The 20,135-nt window shown below is 41.4% G+C and overlaps 1 protein-coding gene across 1 annotated transcript in view; it reads left to right on the top strand.

The window, feature by feature from the left end:
• TDRD9 (tudor domain containing 9) overlaps positions 1-20,135 on the top strand; it is a 137,587-nt gene that overhangs the window by 89,220 nt on the left and 28,232 nt on the right. Inside the window, 12 exon segments of the mRNA XM_017861911.1 lie at positions 93-190; positions 1,031-1,162; positions 2,056-2,221; positions 2,313-2,376; positions 2,449-2,512; positions 2,829-2,873; positions 3,795-3,848; positions 10,115-10,231; positions 11,415-11,522; positions 13,465-13,565; positions 17,509-17,682; positions 19,944-20,055. Coding sequence (XP_017717400.1) covers positions 93-190; positions 1,031-1,162; positions 2,056-2,221; positions 2,313-2,376; positions 2,449-2,512; positions 2,829-2,873; positions 3,795-3,848; positions 10,115-10,231; positions 11,415-11,522; positions 13,465-13,565; positions 17,509-17,682; positions 19,944-20,055 — 1,235 coding nt within the window.

The raw sequence follows: 20,135 nt of genomic DNA, 5'->3' as shown, positions 1-20,135 counted from the left end.
AAAAAAAAAAAAATATATATATATATATATATCTTCATGCTGATGTTAAAGTAATTAATGCCAAACCCTGTTTGCACATCTTTCCTTTGAAGGCCGTGCTGGACGAGTGTCTAGAGGGTACTGTTACCGGCTGGTACACAAGGATTTCTGGGACAACTTCATCCCTGATCATGTTGTTCCTGAGATGTTGGTAATTCACTTTGGTCACTGTCAAAGTTACTTATTTATTTATTTATGAGACGGAGTCTTGCACTGTTGCCTCAGCCTCCCAAGTAGCTGGGATTACAGGTGCGCACAGCACCACGCCCAGCTGATTTTTTGTAGTTTTAGTAGAGACGGGATTTCACTATGTTGGCCAGACTGATCTCGAACTCCTGACCTCGTGACCCGCCCGCCCGCCTTGGCCTCCCAAAGTGTCAAAGTTGATAGTTTTGCCAAACAGTCTTAAGTAATATAATTTCTAGTGTCATCTAATTTTGGTTCCAGAAAAATCCTTGTCTTGCCACATTCCCCCTCACTCACAATCCGGGCTCACTATTGATTACACATCAGGCTACTGTCTAGGGCATTACCCACATTTCACAGTTTTAATGAGAGGATGTTTTCTGGTATCTGTGGGCTCTATGATAGGATTGTCTTTAAATGCTGCTGTTTTCTATGTCCCTTTATAATGAGTAATTGTGGAATCAGCCTTTTTTCTTCCTCTTTTCTGTGTCTCTCCCCTTCTTTTGTCCTCCTCCTCTTTTTTCTTCTTTTCCTCTCCCTGCTTTCTTTCTCTCCCACTTTTTAGCCCCTCTTTTCTTTCTCTTTTTGCTTCCTTCTTTCTCTCCCCATCTTTTGTCTTTTTCCGTCTCTCTCTCCTGTTCTTTCTCCTCTCTCCCCTCTCTTCTCTGTCTCCCTCAATCCTCTCCATTTTTTCTTCTCTCCTCTCCTTCTCTCCTCCTCTTTCCCTCTGAAGCACTGGTTATGTGAATCGGCTAACTGATTTCGTTACATTATTATTTCTAATCTCAGGCTTGGTTCTTTTCAGCGTTGTCCATTAGGAAGCACAATCTTGAAAGCGAAATTACTCGACATGGGTGAGCCAAGAGCTCTGCTGGCCACTGCCCTTTCCCCGCCTGGTCTGAGTGACATTGAGCGCACCATCCTTCTACTAAAGGAGGTAGGACTGCCTGATGGTTAGTACATCTATAGAGCTCTGTTCTACTGCGGCTCCCTCAGTCTCTGCCTCACTTTCCCACTAACTCTGTTCCTCAGCCTCCTTCTGGCTTTCTTCGTCCATTCCTGGAAACCCTGCTCTTCCGCCTCGGGATTCTTTGACTGCACACCTGACTCATACTCTGCCCTTTGAACTTGTAACGGAGGCCTTGATACAAGCTGTGTCCTAGTGTACATACTGTGCTGGGGCTGTGGACGTTCTGCTTCTGACCTTCAAAGTTGAGGATGCCTCTGGTGTTTTACCTTCTCTATTGTGAATGATTGATTGATTAACTGGGTCTTGCTCTGTTGCCTAGGCTGGAGGGCAGTGATGTAATTATGGCTTACTGCAGCCTCAAACTCTGGGCTCAAGTGACCCTCCTCCCACTATGGCCTCCCAAGTAGCTGAGACTGAGGTGTGAGCCACCACACTTGGCTTCCTTTAATAAAAAAATTTGATAGCTCCTTGGGTTTCTGTGAAAAACACTGTGTCAAGTTAAGGAAGTTTTTCCCCATACATAGTTCAGTAAGGTTTTGTCGACAGTGGCAGCTGGGAGATCCTTCACTTAGTACTGTGCATGCCGTATTTGTTCAAGAGTGAGGTGAGTAGACTTTTGTGAAAGTCCTTTAGTGTTACCTCCTAGGATCATACTTTAAAAAAAATAGTAAAATGTGTTCTAAGTTTCAAGGGAAAATTTAAAAAGTTTTTTTTGGTAGCATATCAGCCTTTCATAAATTGACTTAGAGCCTTATTCACCAAAATGTGGTCTTCATTTCCTGTTTTGGACTCTCCACCTTAAGGGGAAAAAGTAAGAGTAAGTCAGTGCTTGCTAATAACACTAATTTTATTGTATAAAGGTTGGAGCACTTGCAGTGAGTGGGCAGAGAGAAGATGAAAACCCCCATGATGGTGAATTGACCTTCTTAGGAAGAGTTTTAGCTCAGCTTCCTGTAAGTCAGCAACTTGGTAAACTCATAGTCCTTGGACATGTATTTGGATGTCTAGATGAATGTCTTATTATAGGTAAGTGTGAGAACAAATAAATGCTAGTGGGAAGTTTATATAACACCACTGTCACAATCTTACATTCTTCTTGTTTATTTTTTACGGTTAGCGGCAGCTCTTTCTTTGAAGAATTTTTTTGCAATGCCTTTCCGGCAGCATCTCGATGGATATAGGTACTGAACATTCATATTTTAAAGTGTCACTGTATTTTAATGGTATTGAATGACACCGTTATCTGTTTGTAGGAACAAAGTGAATTTCTCTGGCAGTAGCAAGAGTGACTGCATTGCACTTGTTGAGGCATTTAAAGTAAGTTTTCTGTTGTGTAAACCATGAAAGCAGCTACCACAGATTGTTAGTACATTTTCATACCACAAATGTATGAGGTAGAAAGAGACAGTGTTTTATTTTGTGAAAGTATTACCAGGGTTATTGGTATCCAATGTTAAATTAACTGTGCTGGAAGAAGTGGGTGAGATGGAAATCCAATTTTATGAAATTGATTGAAAAAATTAGATTTGTACATTTTTATGTTGTAAATTTTCAACAGTTTGTTGAGATTGGACTTAAAAAAAATTCAGTGAGCCAACACACTATTTTGAAACTTTGGATCATTTATTTTCAGACATGGAAGGCTTGCAGACAGAGAGGGGAGCTGCGGTACCCGAAGGTTGGTGAGCCCTTTCCAGCTGCTTTCTAGATGGCTGGGAGTGATGAGAGAAGGACTGTCTTGGCACAGTCATGGCATGTGAATCATGATGTGCTGCCTGCAGCTGGAGTCGAGGTCACTGTAGACAGTGCTCGCACGACTGTCCCAGGAGTGGCAGGCGATAATCTCTGCAGACTGGTCCTTTTGCTTCCATCGCTTCTCAGGAGGCTGCTCGCTCTCAGGCCTATGCTGGAGCTGTGCTGCTTGTTTCACGGCTTCACATTGTACTGATCTTGCCGTGGTGTCTGTAGCCTCTTTGTGAGTGTTTCATAGCTGTGGGTGCTGGGTTGGACATGTCAGTTCAAAATTGAGAGCCATGTGCCTGCTGTTTCTGTTTTCAGCTCTTTTAGATAATGGGCTTAAAAGAAATGTAATCTGTTACCCTCCATTTTATTATTATTATTTTTTTTTTTTTGTCAGGCTTTGTTCTTCTTCTAAACTTATTTGGTTCAACAGACTGTTTACAGGTCTGCTGTTTCTGTGTTGAGATTTGCTGTGCCTAGATATATCTCTACTAATAAGTATATGAGTTAGCTGTTTAAAGTCTTTTAAAGACTCAGCTGTATTATTTTTCTTGTTGGTATATAATTTGTCAGACATCTTTTTTCAAGATAATCAAGTTATGTCTACCTTTAATTTTTGAGACAGGTGAACTCAGAAGAGTTTCTGTATCATGTTTATGGTTGATTATTATGCTCTCTGGCTTCAATGTAAAATTGGGTGTACCTGGAGAGGGAGTGCCACGGTCAACTTGAGTACATGTTTAATAGCTCAGTAATTTACATTCATGATTAAATTTTTGGATGAGACGTATTAAACTAGCTAAATTCAGCTCTAATTTATTACCTTAATATTGAGTATTCTGCTTTTATATATTTAAAGGATGAACTTAATTGGGGACGGTTAAATTACATTCAAATCAAGAGAATTAGAGAGGTAAGTTAAGTTTTTGACCAAGTGGATGCAAATAAAGTTGACTTATAAAGTATTTATTAAGTAACAACAGTACATGGGTAGTAATGAGTATTCTAAGAAGTGTGTTTCCTGCCTGTTCCCAGCTGTAGTAGGAGTGTCTCTTTCACCTTTCAGTGGAACTACTTGGGTTTCTAACAAATACTCTTTTCGAGTTAAGGAATAGTCCCCTATGCATAGTTTAGTGAGGAATGGTCGGGTAATCTTGTTGTCTCTTCAGTGTCTGTCAGGACAAACAGATGGGGTGTGGCGGCTCACACCTGCAGTCCCAGCTACTGGGGAAGCTGAGGTGAGAGGTTTGCATGAGCCTGGGAGGTAGAGGCTTCAGTGAGCCGTGACTGCACCAGTGTACTCTAGCCTGGGTGACAGAGTGAGAGCCTGTCTTGAAAAAGAAAAAGATAAACATATGGTGTTTTAATTTTTAACCTACTAATACAGCCTTGCATTGCTTAATGACAGGGATACATTCTGAGAAATGAGTAATGACATGGTTTTATGCTTGTGCAAACAGCATAGAACATACTTACACAGCCCTAGATGGTGTGCCCCGCTACCTGGGCTGTATAGTGTAGCCTGTGGCTTCTAGGCTGCAAACCTGTACAGCATGTGACTGTATTGAACACTGTAGGCAATTACAACAAAATGGTAAGTATTTCTGTACCTAAACATAACTAAACGTAGAAAAGGTGCAGTAAAAATATGGTTATAAAACAGGGTTTCCCAACACCTGGGCCATACTCTCCTTATGAGAATATAACTAATGCCAGATCTGAGGTGGAACAGTTTCATCCTGAAACCATCCCCACCCTCTCTGGTCTGTGGAAAAATTGTCTTTCATGAAACTGGTTCCTGGTGCTAAAAAGGTTAGGGATCACTGGTATAAAAGATAAAAACGGCATACCAATATAGGGAGCTTACCGTGAGTGGAGCCTGCAGGACTGGAAGTGGCTCTGGGTGAGTCAGTGAGTGAGCTGTGAGGGAATGTGGAGGCCCAGGACATCACTGCACATGACTGTAGACTTTATAAACACTGCAGACTTGGGCTACACTAAGTTCATAAAGTTTTTTAAAACATTAATTGTGACTTAATATAACTTCTTTAACTTGATAAACTTTTAATTTTTTAAAACTTTTGGCTCTTATAATAACACTTAGCTTAAAACACAAACACATTGTATAGCTATGTAAAATATTTTCTTTCTTTATATCCTTATTCTATAAGTTTTTATCTATTTCCTTATTTATTTGGTTTTTGAGATAGGATCTTACTCTGTTGCCCAGGCTGGAGTGCAATGGCATGATCACAGCTCACAGAAGCCCTGACTTCCTGGGCTCAAGCAATTCTTCTGCTTCAGTCTGCAGTAGGTGGAACTACGGGCATATGTCACCACTCCTAAATTTTTTTTTTTTTTTTTTTTTGAGCTGGAGTCTTGCCCTGTCACCCAGGGTGGAGTGCAATGACGCCGTCTCGGCTCACTGTAACCTTCGCCTCCTGGGTTTAATTCTCCTGCCTCAGCCTCCCAATTAGCTGGGATTACAGGTGCGCATCACCATGCGTGGCTACTTTTTTGTATTTTTAGTAGAGATGGGGTTTCACCATGTTGGCCAAGCTGGTCTTGAACTCCTGACCTTGTGATCTGCCTGCCTTGGCCTCCCAAAGTGTTGGGATTACAGGTGTGGGCCACCGTGCCTGGCCTAATTTTTTTTTATTCTTTATTTTTTTTGTAGACACAGGGTCTCACTTTGTAGCCCAGGCTGGTTTTATCTATTTTAAAATAATTTTATTTGTTAAACTTTTTTGTTGAAAACTAAGACACACATACACATTAGCCTAGGCATACACAGAATCAGGGTCATCAGTATCACTGTCTTCTACCTCCACATTTGTCCATTGGAAGGTCATCAGGGGCAGTAACACATGGCGCTGTCATCTCTTACAGTGTAAGAATGCTTTTTCCTGGATACCTCCTGAAGGACCTGCCTGAGGCTGTTTTACAGTTAACTATTTTGGTTTGTTTCCTTTTTTTTTTTTTGCTGCTGCTGCTTTTTTTTTTTGCTGCTGCTGATTTCAAGACATGTGAAGTTATTTTTTTGTTTTTTAAATAAATAGGAGTATATACTCTGAAATAATGATGGTATAGTATGATAAATCTTTAAGCCAGTAACATAGTTATTTATTATCATTATCAAGTACAATTGTCCCTTGGTATATAAAGGAGGGTTGGTTTCAGGACCCCTGTATACCAAAATTCATGAATACTCAAGTCCTGCAGTTGGCCCTGTGGAACCCATGTACATGAATAGTCGGCCTTCCATATACTCGGGCTTGCATCCCTTGAATACTGCATTTTTGATCCGCATTTGGTTAAGAAAAGCCTGCATATAAGTGGGCCCTCACTGTTCAACCCCATGTAGTTCAGGGGTCAACTGTAATGTACTGTATGTATTGTGTGTGCTAGACTTTCATATGATTGGCAGCACGGTAGGTTTGTTTACACCAGCTTCACCACAGACACATGAGTACACGTGGTGCACTACAACAGCTGTGATGTGACCAGGCAACAGGAATTTTCTAGCTCTGTTACAGTCTGATGGGACCACAGTTCTATATGTGTCCATGGTTGACTGAGACACTTCTGTGTGGTGCATGACTTATACATGAATACATGATGGATTTCCCACTGTTGACCCAACCACGTGTTCTCAGAATAAACTCCACTTGTTTGTAATGTTTTCTCCCAAAACATTGCTAGGTTCTGATTGCCAATATTTTCTCTAGAATTTTTGCCTCTGTATTTATAAGTGAAATTGGCCTCTGGTTTACGTGTGTGTGCATGTGTGCGCACGTGCATGCACAACACTATCAGATGCTGGTGTCGATACCACCCTGGTAGGACGAGCATCTTTCTGTGTCCAGGAACCATTTTAATCAACAGTTTAATAACTAGAAATGTATTTCCTATGTATTTGATAGAACGCATTCAAAAACATCTTTGGGATTAGTGCCTTTTTGAGGGATCAGTTTAAAAAAATATTTTCAATATCCCTGGGAGTTATTGATCCATTCTGGGTTCTAATTCTTCTGGAGTCATTTTGAGGAGTTATGTTTTCATTCAGGTACCCATTTAATCCAGATCATGAAGTTTATTGATGTATAGTTACACGTAATTTTTGTAATTTCAAATTCATGTCCAATGGTAACACCTTTCTTGTTCTTATTATTGTGTATTTGTGTACTCTCATTGTTTCTTGATTATATTTGTATATTCAGGTAGTCCCTAAGACCATCCTCAGGTTCACTGATTGGCTAGAAGGACTTGCAGAAGTAGAAAAGCTGTTACGCTTATGCTTATGATTTATTTTAGCCAAAGGATATGGATTAAAATCAGAAAAAGTTAAAAAAAAAAAAAAAAAAAAGGTCCATGGGAGGAGCCCTGGGGAAACCAGGTGCAGGCTACCAAGTGTCCTTTCCCAGTAGAGTCTTATGGACAGTGATTAATTCTCTCAGCCACACTGTACGATGACAGGCATGAAGTATTGCAACCAGGAAGCTCCCCTGAGCCTTGGTGTCCAGGGTTTTTATTGCGCATTGGTTATGTAGGCCTAGAGTACCCATGTGGCTGACCTTAGTTACTCAGTCTTCAGTCCCTCTAGAGGAAACTGTTACCCTATGGCCCAAGGCCCCACCATAAATCATATTCTAGCGTAAACTCTTTTTTGTGGCCCAAGGCCCCAGGTAAGCATAGATACTCTTTTTAGGGAGGATAAGAGTTCCTGGAGGCTTGGCAGTGACCTTTCAGGAGCTGGACCAGGGCCAAACCTTTCTCTGGAATGTGCGTGGTCCGGACAGCCAGGCCTGCTGGATTACTCCTTTACTGCACAGTCTGCAAGATTCCTTTGTGTTACTGTATTTTCAGAGAGCTTGCTCTTAGTTTCATTTGTCAGTTTTCTTGTCTATGTTTTTTGGGAGGGAAGGAAGAGGTGGGGGATTCTAAATCATTGCTTTTTGTTTTTTTCCCATTAATTTAGTTATCCTGTGACTTTTGGTTTACTTGAGTCTTTCTGAAATTAATATTTAATATTAATAATATTTTCAATCTTTCTAATTAAAAGCATTTAAGGCTATGAATTTTATTATGAGTAGCTTTAGCCACATCCCACTGATTTTTGACATTCCTGTCTATAATTTCTTTTAGTGTTGGTTTCCTCTCTGACTAAAGAGTTTATTTTTATTTTTTAGAGACAGGGTCTTTGTCTCCCAGACTGGAGTGCAGTGGCATGACCATAGCTCACTGCAGCCTCAAACTCCTGGGCTCAAGCAATCCTTCTGCCTCAGCCTCCCAAAGCTCTGAGAGGTGTGAGCCACCATGTCCAGCCCTGAAATGTTTTTAAATATCATTTTTTTCTTGTTAATTTCTGATTTTATTGCTTTTAAGTATAGAAAGTGGCATAGTCTTGGTTTTTAATTCGTTCAGTTACATGTGATTACAGTTACATGAAAGAGTTCCATCCCTCAGACGTACAGAGGTGAGCATCTGAGTGTACTCTCCCTTGCTTCCCATGTCCCAGGCTTTTCCTCCCTCCACAGAGAAGATAGTGGCTGCTAAGTTTTTCTGTCCTTTCAGTTCTTTTAGTTGTTATTTCCCCCAGTTATGTTCACACTTGTGACTGTATTCTTTTTGTAATTGAGATAATTTAGTGGTGACTTAATTTATGATCAGTTCATAGGTATTTGGAGTTGTGTATTTTCACATGTGTACATTAAAGTTTGACATTTTGTGTGAAACAGTTTTTATTACAACTGGATATTGATTTTATTTTCCTGTTTGGAGGGACTATTTGGCCATAGGTCATTTATTTTGTTTTTAATCACAAAAGCAGTACATGTTCATGGCAGAGGCTGGAACGTGTTTCGAGGACCTAAAGCAAGGCCGTGGTCATGGCTCTCTGCTATTCTGATCTCTGGGTGGGCACAGTTATGCGTTTGCACTGGTTCCCATCAGGGGTGTGTGTTTATAAACAGATCATGGAGCATATATGATTTTGTATTCTGGTATTTTCTATAAGTGTTATACTGTTCATCTTTAACATTACTTATTAATTTATTTCTAATAAGATGATTCTTGCCAGGCACAGTGGCACATGCCTATATTGCCAGTTGTTTGGTAGGCTGAGGCAGGAGGATCACTTGAGCATAGGAGTTCTGGGCTGTAGTGCGCCATGCCGATTTGGTGTTGCATTAAACTCAACACCGATACGGTGACCTCTTGGGAGCCAGGAACCACCGTATTGCCTAAGGAGGGGTGAACCAGCCTGCCTTGGAAAGGGAGCAGATCAGAACTCCTGTGTTGATCAGTGTGGGATTGTGCCTTTGAATAGCCACTGCACTGTCTAGCCTGGGCAATATAGCAAGCTCTTGTCTCTAAAAATAAATTTTAGGCCAGGCACAGTGGCTCTTGCCTGTAATCCCAGCACTATGGGGGGCTGAGGTAGGCGGATCACGAGGTCAGGAGATTGAGACCATCCTGGCTAACATGGTGAAATCCTGTCTCTACTGAAAATACAAAAAAATTAGCTGGACGTGGTGGGGGGGCGCCTGTAGTCCCAGCTACTCAGGAAGCTGAAGCAGGGGAATGGCGTGAACCTGGGAGGTGGAGCTTGCAGTGAGCTGAGATTGCGCCACTGCTCTCCAGCCTGGATGACAGAGTGAGACTCTGTCTCAAAATAATAATAATAAAATTTTAAAAGATTATTTATATTCTTTTTGTCGTTTTTTTTTTTTTTTTTTTTTTTTTTGGAGACAGAATCTTACTCTGCCACCCAGGCTGGAGTGCAGTAACACGATCTTGGCTCACTGCAACCTCTGCCTTCTAGTCTCAGCCGATCCTCCCATCTCAGCTTCCTGAGTAGCTGGGACTACAGGTGTGCACCACCATGTGCAGCTAATTTTGTATTTTTTTTTTTTTTTATAGAGACTGGGTTTCACCATGTTTCCCAGACTGGTTTTGAACTCTTGAGTTCGAGTGATCTCCCTGCCTTGGTCTCCCAAAGTGCTGGGATTAGAGGCATGAGTCACCGCACACAGCTAAAAGATGATTCTTAATTAGCTGCAGTGTTTCATTCTATAGATGTATTTATACTTTACCATTGTGCACTTATTTTCTAGTGTTTTCACTGCTCTGATAACGTATGTACCTTTGAGACATCAGATTTCAATGTATTTTTCTTAGGTGGCTGAATTATATGAAGAACTGAAGACTCGAGTCTCACAGTTCAACATGCATGTTGATTCTCGGCGACCGGTCATGGACCAAGAGTATATCTATAAGCAGCGATTCATCCTACAGGTGTGCTGGAGTTTCCTGGATAGTTTTATCCTGATTTCTTTGTGCTTACAGGGTCTTGTGGTTGAGAAACCACTTATTCCTGCTTTCTGATACAAACCAAATCTCAAAGGAAGTTTTAGGTCCATAACGTTCATACTGTGTTTGGGAACCAGGAAACATTCTTGTCTTTCATAGTTTGCATTATTTGTTGAGTTGATGATTCATGTAGAGAGTATTTATTGTTTATTTTATTTATTAATATTTAATGGATTCAGACCCATTTCTAATTTCCAGGGGGGTGTTTCTGTAGAGTACCTGTGTTATCACTGCTTCAGGAGAGATCCTTTTGTTTTAACTTTTAAGAAAGTGAAATGCTCCTTATATTTTTCAGTTTATGTAGCTATTCACCTACACCGAAAATATTATTTTAACTTTGGAGGCCATGGATTCAGATTACTAGTGGTTAGATGGAATGTAGCAAGCGGGAAGGTGTCCTGGCCAGTGGAGACTGCCTCTGCTGTAGGGTTTCCTAGAAGGGTTGGTTGATGCATACAGAATGAGGTTTGAGGTAGATGCCTCTAAACTGGGTGTGCTGAAAATGTGCGAGTGTTTTCCTGCATGTAAAATTGCTCTAAGGCTGGGGGAGTCTTTGGTGGGTGTGTTTCAAACTGGGTATATTTTTATTGAAGAAGGGACTCTTTGCAGAGTGCATTTTAGAGGTGAATAGTGGATGCCAGCCTGCTGCCCTAAATCTAAGTGTTCAACTGGAGTTCTTTCTGAACATCTGAGAATACCGCGCACGTGTGTGGGGAGAAGCACCTCCCCACCTGAGAGGACCTCCCCACGTGTGTGGGGAGAAGTGGAGAAAGTTGCCCAACCCTGGGGCTTTGTGTGTAGGAGGGTTTGTGTCCTTGTTCAACTTGCCACTGTTTCCCAAGCCTCATTCTGAGAAGTACTTAAGCTCTTTTGAAGAAAGATGTTTCTGTTAGGTGAAAAAAGTGTTTCTTTTTTAGGGTGTCTGTTAGATGAAAGTACCAGAATTGTGACTTTCTGCTTGGTTGGTGAAAGGTCTAGTTTTCTATACAAATGATAACAGTCTTTTACATTTGTAGATGTCATATCATGCTGGGTTGAGATTAGTATATTGGTGAGAATAACTGATAAAACAATGCTGTTACTTCATGAAAATAAACTTCTTTTCCAGGTTGTATTGGCAGGTGCTTTCTATCCAAATTACTTTACTTTTGGACAGCCCGATGAGGAGATGGCAGTGAGGGAGCTGGCTGGCAAGGACCCCAAGACAACTGTAGTGGTAGGTGCTGGGGGCAGGCGTCCCTCCCTGGGGTGTGGTCAGGCAGAACGTTTTTGTTCTCTACTTGTTTCTGTTTTTGTGAGTTGTAAGTGAATTTTCCCCTGGAGTGAATATTAGGCTTGTTTGGCCTTTTCAGGTACATCTACTTGTCCCTCAGTCTCTTGCCTCCCTTTACAGACCTGGCCTTATAAGGAAGCCTTGAGAGTTTATACGTTCAAGGTCAATGCTGATTTGATCATGTGCTATTTTGAAGGATTTAAGGCACTTATAAGTTTAAGAACATTTTCTTAATTCACAACTTCATTTCATACAGAATAAAATGTTATTGGTTGGCAGCTGAGTGCTGTGGCTTAAGCCAGTGATCCCCCAACCTGGATGCCAAACAGAACCACCTAGAGAGTGCTTATTTTTTTTTTATATCTGTTGAAATTCAGATCTGAGGGCCCTATGAGATCTGAGCTAGAAAGTATGCCCTAGAAATCAGCATTCAAGTAGTGTGTACTTTGGGCATTTCTGATGATCAGCCATAGACCCTGACCATTGAATCAACGTTTGCAACCCAGTTGTTTAAAGCCCAGCAGCAGGGAGAATCACACTGGAAGAAAGCATCTGAGACTGGACTGTTTCGGATTACTTGGTTCCAGTATGTGCCTCTATCTGGTAAGGCGGGGTGAGAAGCACTTGAAGTTCCTTCGTGTCATATCATAAGCGCTCCGTCATTGCCAGCTTTTATCCTGGTTATTGTTATACCACAGCTGTTAATCCTGAAGACATAAATAGCTCACTTGAGATTACAATTGGAGGTCTTTGATGAGCACCAAAAGGAGCTGGTGCTCATGCTGGAGATGAGAGAGCCAGCTGAGATACACTTGATACCTGTGGAAGGGACTGTAAAAGGAAGTCGTTAGTTTTTTATAGCTACTGAGAATCATTTGATCAGCACCTGTGCTCTTGCTGGCCGTCAGGTTTGACTAAGCCCTTTGCTTGGCTTCCTCTCTCACCCCTCTGCCCCTTTGTGGTTTTCTTCCCTCAGCTGTGCGCAGCGGGAAGGGTTCTATAGGACTCTCCCTCAAGGTTCAGCAGCTCTGCCTGCATCCCTCCAGCACTGGGAACCTAGTCTGGGGGCCCAAAATCACCTAGTGTGTATATCTTAAAAGCTATGTAATAGCTAGCTTTACTTAGCACTTGAGAGACTGTGTGTTAGGTACTTTTTATTCTTCTCTGAGCCTCACTCCACCCTTTGAGTTGGGGATTTCTCATGCCATTCTCATTTCATGATGTGGCAGTTGGGTCTCAGGGCAACTCCATAACCTGCCTAAGGAGACATGCGGATCCAGGGAGTGAGGAGACAGGATCTAACTGGATGCCTTCACTTATGTGCCTTCTGTCACGGAGCCCTGTGCAGAGCTGGGCTGGCACAGGAGTTGCCCTGGTCCAGAGGAAAGTATGGAGTGCTTTGCAGAAACCCAGCGTGGTGCCTTGAGAGTTTATACATTAAAGATCAATGCCAGTTTAATCATGTGCTATTTGGTCCTTCCACTGTGGTGATGAGGAAATATGCACTTCTCTCATTAGTTAGACATTTTCCTTTAAAGTTTACATTCCCGTGATTCCTTATGTAGAAATATGTTTTAAAAAGAAGTGTTTAGTAAGCTTGATTATTTTAAGGGAAAACAGAAGTAAACAAATCTTAATTTTGCTTTATTAGACTTACACCATTTTAACAGGGGTAGAATTAGCCTTTATTTAACGTATTTATTATAGAACTTAGAATTTGAAAGTCATTAAATGCACTGATATGTAGAGTTCATATATTATGGTTAAAGATAGCAAACTGTGTTTTTAGAAACTAAAACAGTTTACATCAGTTTTGGGCTTGTGAATGTTGAAACTATTTTGTTAGCTCTAGTAATCTGCTCTGATTTTGTATCATATTTTACAGTTGAAGCACATTCCTCCCTATGGATTTCTTTACTATAAACAACTACAGTCTCTCTTTAGACAGTGTGGTCAAGTCAAATCCATTGTATTTGATGGTGCAAAGTAAGTATATTTTTGTAATCAACTGCAATTATGAAAGAGGCATAAAGATTCAAATGTTTCCAGATGTTGATTCTTAAAACTGAGTGCCCATGGAAATGGGTCCTCCTATGGGCTGCTGCAATTGGCTTTCAAAATGTAGTTTTAGTTTATCTTATGGTCAGACGCAATTTATCTTCTCTTTCTGCTAAGTGACCTCCTAAAGGAACTAAGCTGCTGGTTAGCAGTCAAGCGTGGTCACTCCAAGAAGGCTCAGTAACTCAGTGTGATGCTAAGGCGGATTATCCTAAAGTGATCTTCTCTTTCAAGCACTTGTCCTCAGATTTTCTCAGTGAGTCATTAGTAAGAGTTATTTTGTGGGCCATGAAGATGCTCCAGAATAGAGTGTATCTGCTTATAGTTGTCTAAAGCAGATATGTTTTGAATATTTTTGGAAGGCAAACATTGTAAAAACTCAATTTGGCTCTACTTACTGCATGTAAGGAGCAAATGGTGTGTTTTGGAGTATCACTCAGTTTTTATTTCTAACAGGAAATGTTTATGTACCAAAAAACCTAAAGTATGATTTTAATTTTAAAGTTAGAAATTTTTTCCAGTGTTCTATGAATGTTGATAAATTTTATTTAACTTGACGAAGCTTTGTAAATAAGAACAAACACTTTTTCTTTAATGTCCAATTCACTCAAGTTGAACATTAAGTCCATTTTCAATTTGGGGTAATTCCCTCCAGCATTTTAAGTTCCATTTCTATGATTAACATATTGATTTTCTTTGTAGGACTGTAAATGCCTCATGAGGCAAATGTCCAACTCCCTAACAAGCAAAACCTTCCTAAGTGCTTTTAACAACTTAGAGAATTAATGAATTAAACTTGTAGTGTCTGAACTTTTCTTAAATATTCTGATGTAAATTATAGTAAGATAGTAAGCCACATATATAAAGTAGCTTACTTAAAGCTGGAATCACACAGCTAAACTAATTCCTGAATATTGTGCGTCCGCTTACCTGGGTGAGGTTCCAGTTCTGCGTGACTGTTCCTTTGACCGATTTGAGGGTCAGAAGTCTTGGCTCCCATGAGATTGCAGCATTTTTGTTCACTCATCTTTATGACCAGATTGGGTTCTGTGTTTGTTTCCTGTTCTTGCCTGGGACTTTTTGTTTTGTTTTCTTATTTTATTTATTTATTTTTGAGGCGGAGTCTCACTCTGTCATCAGGCTGGAGTGCAGTGGCACAATCTTGGCTAACTGCAACCTCTGCCTCCCATTGCCTGGAACCTTTTTTATAGGTGTTTATAGCTTTTACATTCCTCACATTTCCAGCTCTCTAGTCGTAATACAAATGTCATACCAATTTTTTGGGGGAAGTAACAGTATTCTTTCTGGTTATACCAGTACCATTTCTTAGGATTCAAGTATTTAAAGGCAAAGGAAGATACAGTGATTAAAAGAATAAGAACTGTATTTCTTTTGGCATAGAGCAGGGGTGACTTTGTATAGACTCTGTGAGGTACCAAGGGTGCATGGGCAGATGGGCACAGGTAGTACCTGGGCATATCATGTTCTCCCATAAGAAGCTTTCAACTTTATGGTAGGAGTGGAGAGTCAAATTAGTTTCACAGACATTAGCCTGCTGTGAGAAGTCATGGGAGAGGCCCAGAAGGTTAGAAGAAGACATTCTATCTGAGGCCCAATATCAGCAGTAACATTAATTTGAGACTTCCTCGGGTGGACGTTGGAGGGTTGTGAGGCCTCGGGCTGGTGCAGTGTCCACTGCAGAGGTGGTGCCACAGGGTCAGGGTGGTTTTCCAGCAGGAGGCAGGCATGAGCTGATCTTGATGGTGGAAAGCCGAGACTGTGCACACATAGCTGGCAGCCATTTGGGCGGAGCTGCTCCGTGTCAGATGGAGTCTGTTGTGAGGAGGTCAGACGCTGACTTTGGGACAGTCTTTTGGTAGATCGATGAGTGTGAACGTGACTAGGTGGGCACTTGGAGACCTCTGAGTGTTCTGTCCAGAACCATGTTTTATGGAACTTAGGGATAAGCGGAAGGTCAAGACAAGAGAAGAAGAGGCCGGCCTGGACTCTTCGCAGTAGTCCAGAGCGGAGGTACTGAGATGTGGAGCCAGTATGGTGGTGTTTGACGTGAAAAGGAGCCAACAGATGGGAAGGAGGATGTCTTAGATTTGGCTGGTCATTGCATGTGGAGGGCAAAGAAGAGAGAGGAGCCCAAGAGCATCTGGCTTTCCAGCCTGGAAGCTGGGGAGGATGGAGCTTCGAGGAGTAGATGCTGAGGTCTGGAGTTCAAAATTACTTCTACAGAGTCTTAGGAGAGACTCTGAAGAAGGGAGATAAAGCAGAAGTGCATGAATCAGGGAGTGGGTGGAAGGAAAATGCATGCATTTATGAGTGAAGAGAATGGGGCATGAAGGAGGGCAGAGGAGGGCGGAGTGAATCAGGGTCCATTCATGTACCTACTCCACACACCTCCCTTGCTGGGCGTCTTTCCAAACTGCTCAAGGTGTACATTTCCAGGAGAGAGCTCCCTACAGGATGATTTTTATAGTAGAGGAAGGGGCCCAGGTCTGTTTGTGGGGCTCTGTGAGGATGTGGGAACCCAGGGGCATTAGAATGTGCATGCATATCAAGGTAAACTTGATGCTGTCTTCTTTCTGCCTGGTACGTCCAGCAGGCACCTTTTGCTCTATGCCTGCTGCTCATGCCCCAGAGAGGGGGCTGGAATGAGACACTGAAATATGGGCTGGGGTAAGGGAGGGCATTTATCAACATTACTTGGTGTTTTATTCTGTTCTCGCAGTGCTGTAAAGAAATACGTGAAACTGGGTAATTTATAAAGAAAAGAGTTTTAATTGGCTCATGGTTCTGCAGGCTGTGTAGATTGCTGCTTCTGGGGAGGCCTCAGGAAACTTACAATCATGGTGAAATGTGAAGGGGAAGCTGGCACGTCTTCCATGGCTGGAGCGAAAGGAAGAGAGCAAAGGGGAAGGTGGTGCATACTTTTAAACAACCAGATCTCGTGAGAACTCACTAGCACAATAACAGCAAGGGGGAAATTGCGCCCGTGATCCGGTCACCTCCAACCAGGCCCCTCCTCCAATATTGGGGATTACAATTCTACATGAGATTTGGGCAGGGACACAGATCTAAACCATGTCACTTGGCAATAAATTTAATGGTTTCGGCCCAGGCGCTGTGACTCACACCTGTAATCCCAGCACTTTGGGAGGCCGAGATGGGCAGATCATGAGGTCAGGAGATAGAAACCATCCTGGCCAACATGGTGAAATCCCATCTCTACTAAAAATACAAAAATTAGCTGGGCGTGGTGGCATACACATGTAGTCCCAGCTACTCGGGAGGCTGAAGCAGGGGAATCTCTTGAATCTGGGAGGTGGAGGTTGCAGTGAGCTGAGATGACACCCCTGCACTGGCGACAGAGCGAGACTCCATCTCAAAAAAAAAAATTAAAGAAAAAATGATTTCATGGTTTTTTTGAAGGGGAATTACAAAGATCACTGAGCTATACATTTGTGTGGTTTTCTGTGTCTGTTTTATTTTATGATACTAAAAAAGACATTCTATTGTAATCATGAAAATTATTTTGCAATTATGAAAGTAATTATGAAGTAAGATTTTTTTGCCCCAAATTGCATGTGACTTTAGTCTTTATTCTGCATTATATTATACAAGGATGATACTTGGTTTTGGTTTAATGACATGTCATTATAACTTTTATTTAATTCTCTTAAATTAACAATTTTCCATTGGAGAAATTAATACATGTTATTGATTAATTATAGATTGAAGAGTTACTGGCATTTTGAGGAGAGATGTGACAGAATTTCTGTCTAATCTTGAGGGAAATGAATATGTAGTTCTTAATCAGATGCCTGATAAATTTATTTTTAAATTTACATTTGTGGAACAGAGCCTTTGTGGAATTCTCACGAAATCCAACAGAGAGATTTAAAACCCTTCCTGCCGTGTATATGGCAATTAAGATGTCTCAACTAAAAGTTTCACTTGAACTCAACGTTCATTCTGCAGAGGAAATTGAAGGGAAGGTGCAAGGCATGAATGTCTCAAAGCTCAGGAACACAAGGTATTTTCAGGAGGGAGGTGGCAGACATGCTCTACCTGCTTTCACATATTTAGATACTGTTTTTAAATGACTATTGATCTGACCTTGCTTCAGCTTATGTTAAAAGCACTGGCTTGGCTGGGTGCTGTGGCTCACCTCTAATCCCAGCACTTTGGGAGGCCAAGGCAGGTGGATCACTTGAGGCCAGGAGTTTGGGACCAGCCTTGACAACATGGTGAAACCCTGTCTGTACTGAAAATACAAAAATTAGCCGGGCTTGGTGGCACACGCCTGTAATCCCACCTACTCGGGAGGCTGAGGCAGGAGACTTGCTCGAACCCGGGAGGTGGAGGTTACAGTCAGCCGAGATCACACCAGTGCACTCCAGCCTGGGTGACAGAACAATATACTGTCTTAAAATAAATAAATAAATAAGTAAATAAATAAACAAACAAACAAGCACTGGCTTTGTGGTCGTGTGGACCTGCCGTTGAATCCTGGTTGTGTCATCTCCTCACTCTGTGCACTTGGGCACATTACCTAACCTCTCTGAACCGGAGTTTTTTTTCTGTTTAATAGAAATGATACCGGCCGGGCGAGATGGCTCATGCCTGTAATCCTTGCACTTTGGGAGGCCGAGGCGGGAGGATCACTTGAGGTCAGGAGTTCAAAACCAGCCTGGCCAACATGGTGAAACCCCATCTCTATTAAAAATACAAAAAAATTAGCCGGGCATGGTGGCAGACACCTGTAATCCCAGCTACGCGGGAGGCTGAGGCAGGAGAATCACTTAAACCCGGGAGGCAGAGGTTACAGTGAGCTGAGATCACACCACTGCACTCCTCCCTGGGCAACAGAGCGAGACTCAGTCTCAAAAAAAAAAAAAACAAAAAGAAATGATACCTATGGTGCAAGGCTGTTGAGAGGATTGAGTGATACCATTTATGTAATTTTTAGTTAAATAGTAGGGATTAAATCTAACGTTCATTTCCTTTCTTCCTGGATAGGATTATGCATTTTGTTTTGCAAATTCTCTTTTTAAGTATTGTGGAATATTCTTTGTCTTCAACACAGCAATCAGTGGGACATAATGGAGATGCAGCTGGGAGCACCTAGTTGCTTACCAGAATAAGCTGCCCTTCCTTGCCAAATAGCATTTTTCACTCCTACCCAGAGAGTAGTTCAGGGATACGGCTGTCTGTAGGGCTGGTCAGCCCAGGGCAGGGGCACTTGCTGCACGCAGCTGATATCACCCTGTTGGATCTTCTCTTGGACCAAACTGAGTCACCCATGGTATTTGTGACAGACTGCTTGCCTTTTGGCCATATCCCCATAGTCACATATGTGGGAAGTCTCATTTATTATTTCTTAATTGTAGAGTTTTCAGTTTTCGGAGGAATTTAACAGGAATTTGAGGAGTTGGTGGAGGAAGGGAAATCTGTTCCATCTGGTTTCATCCAGTGTGTGACTTTTGGTTTCTGAGAGTTTGGGAATGTAGTGGGTTCAGTCCTTCATGTAGAGAAGACCTGTCCTGCTCTAGTGAGGTCAGACTCTGCTTATTTTTGTCATTGAACGCTGGGGAGTCACTCGTTGCCTGAGTCACTCATTGAAAATGGGTCTGGAGATCAGGAAAAGAGTTGGATCAAGATCTTTCTTGTAATTCTTTCTCTTCGTTTTAGAATGAAGTATTAGGAAAGGAAATTTTTATTTTCTGTCAAATTTGTCTTTTGTATTCAGAAGTTTACCATTTACTATCTTATTGCTTTTAAGGGAAAATGATATTTTGGGGGTTTATTGGAAAATCATGTGTGTGTGTTTTCTAACACAGCATTGAGCCAAGCATGGATTCTTATAGTTTTCTAAAGGTCAAGGTGCACATTTGAAAACACAAGTCAGGAAACACTGTAGGTCTGAGATTTAGAATTTATCTCAGACCTTGAAAGTCTAAATTTAATAATTTATCTATTTATCTTGATAATACCTTGAAAGTAGATATTCTCTGATAGTCTTGGCCTTCACAATTATATACTACCCTCCAGGGTATACCCTGGAGGGTAGTATATAATTGTTGGGGTGTGTACCCCTTCCAGAGCCCTTCAAAAAGCCAGCAGAAATTCATGTTTGAGATGAAATCAAATTTGTCATCTCTGGCTTAGGTATTTTACTGAAGTGTTCTTTTCTTGTAGAAATATTAGAATAGTTCGAGTGATAATTTCACTTATGTAAATGTGTTTTCTTTCTAAAACTTGATTTTTATTTTATTAAAAATTCATATTATATAGGGTGAATGTGGACTTCCAGAAGCAGATGGTAGATCCTATGCAAGTCTCATTTAACACATCAGACAGGTCCCAGACAGTTACAGATCTCCTTCTAACTATTGATGTCACAGAGGTAAGGATGAAGTAATTGAGCTTTTCCTTCTTCTTAATCTAAAATCATTATGTTGTATATAGGAAGTTTACACCCCCCCC

Source organism: Rhinopithecus bieti, unplaced genomic scaffold (assembly GCF_001698545.2).
Source record: "Rhinopithecus bieti isolate Rb0 unplaced genomic scaffold, ASM169854v2 scaffold_61461, whole genome shotgun sequence".
NCBI classification, from domain to species: domain Eukaryota; kingdom Metazoa; phylum Chordata; class Mammalia; order Primates; family Cercopithecidae; genus Rhinopithecus; species Rhinopithecus bieti.
This window is presented reverse-complemented; position numbering and strand designations above follow the sequence as displayed.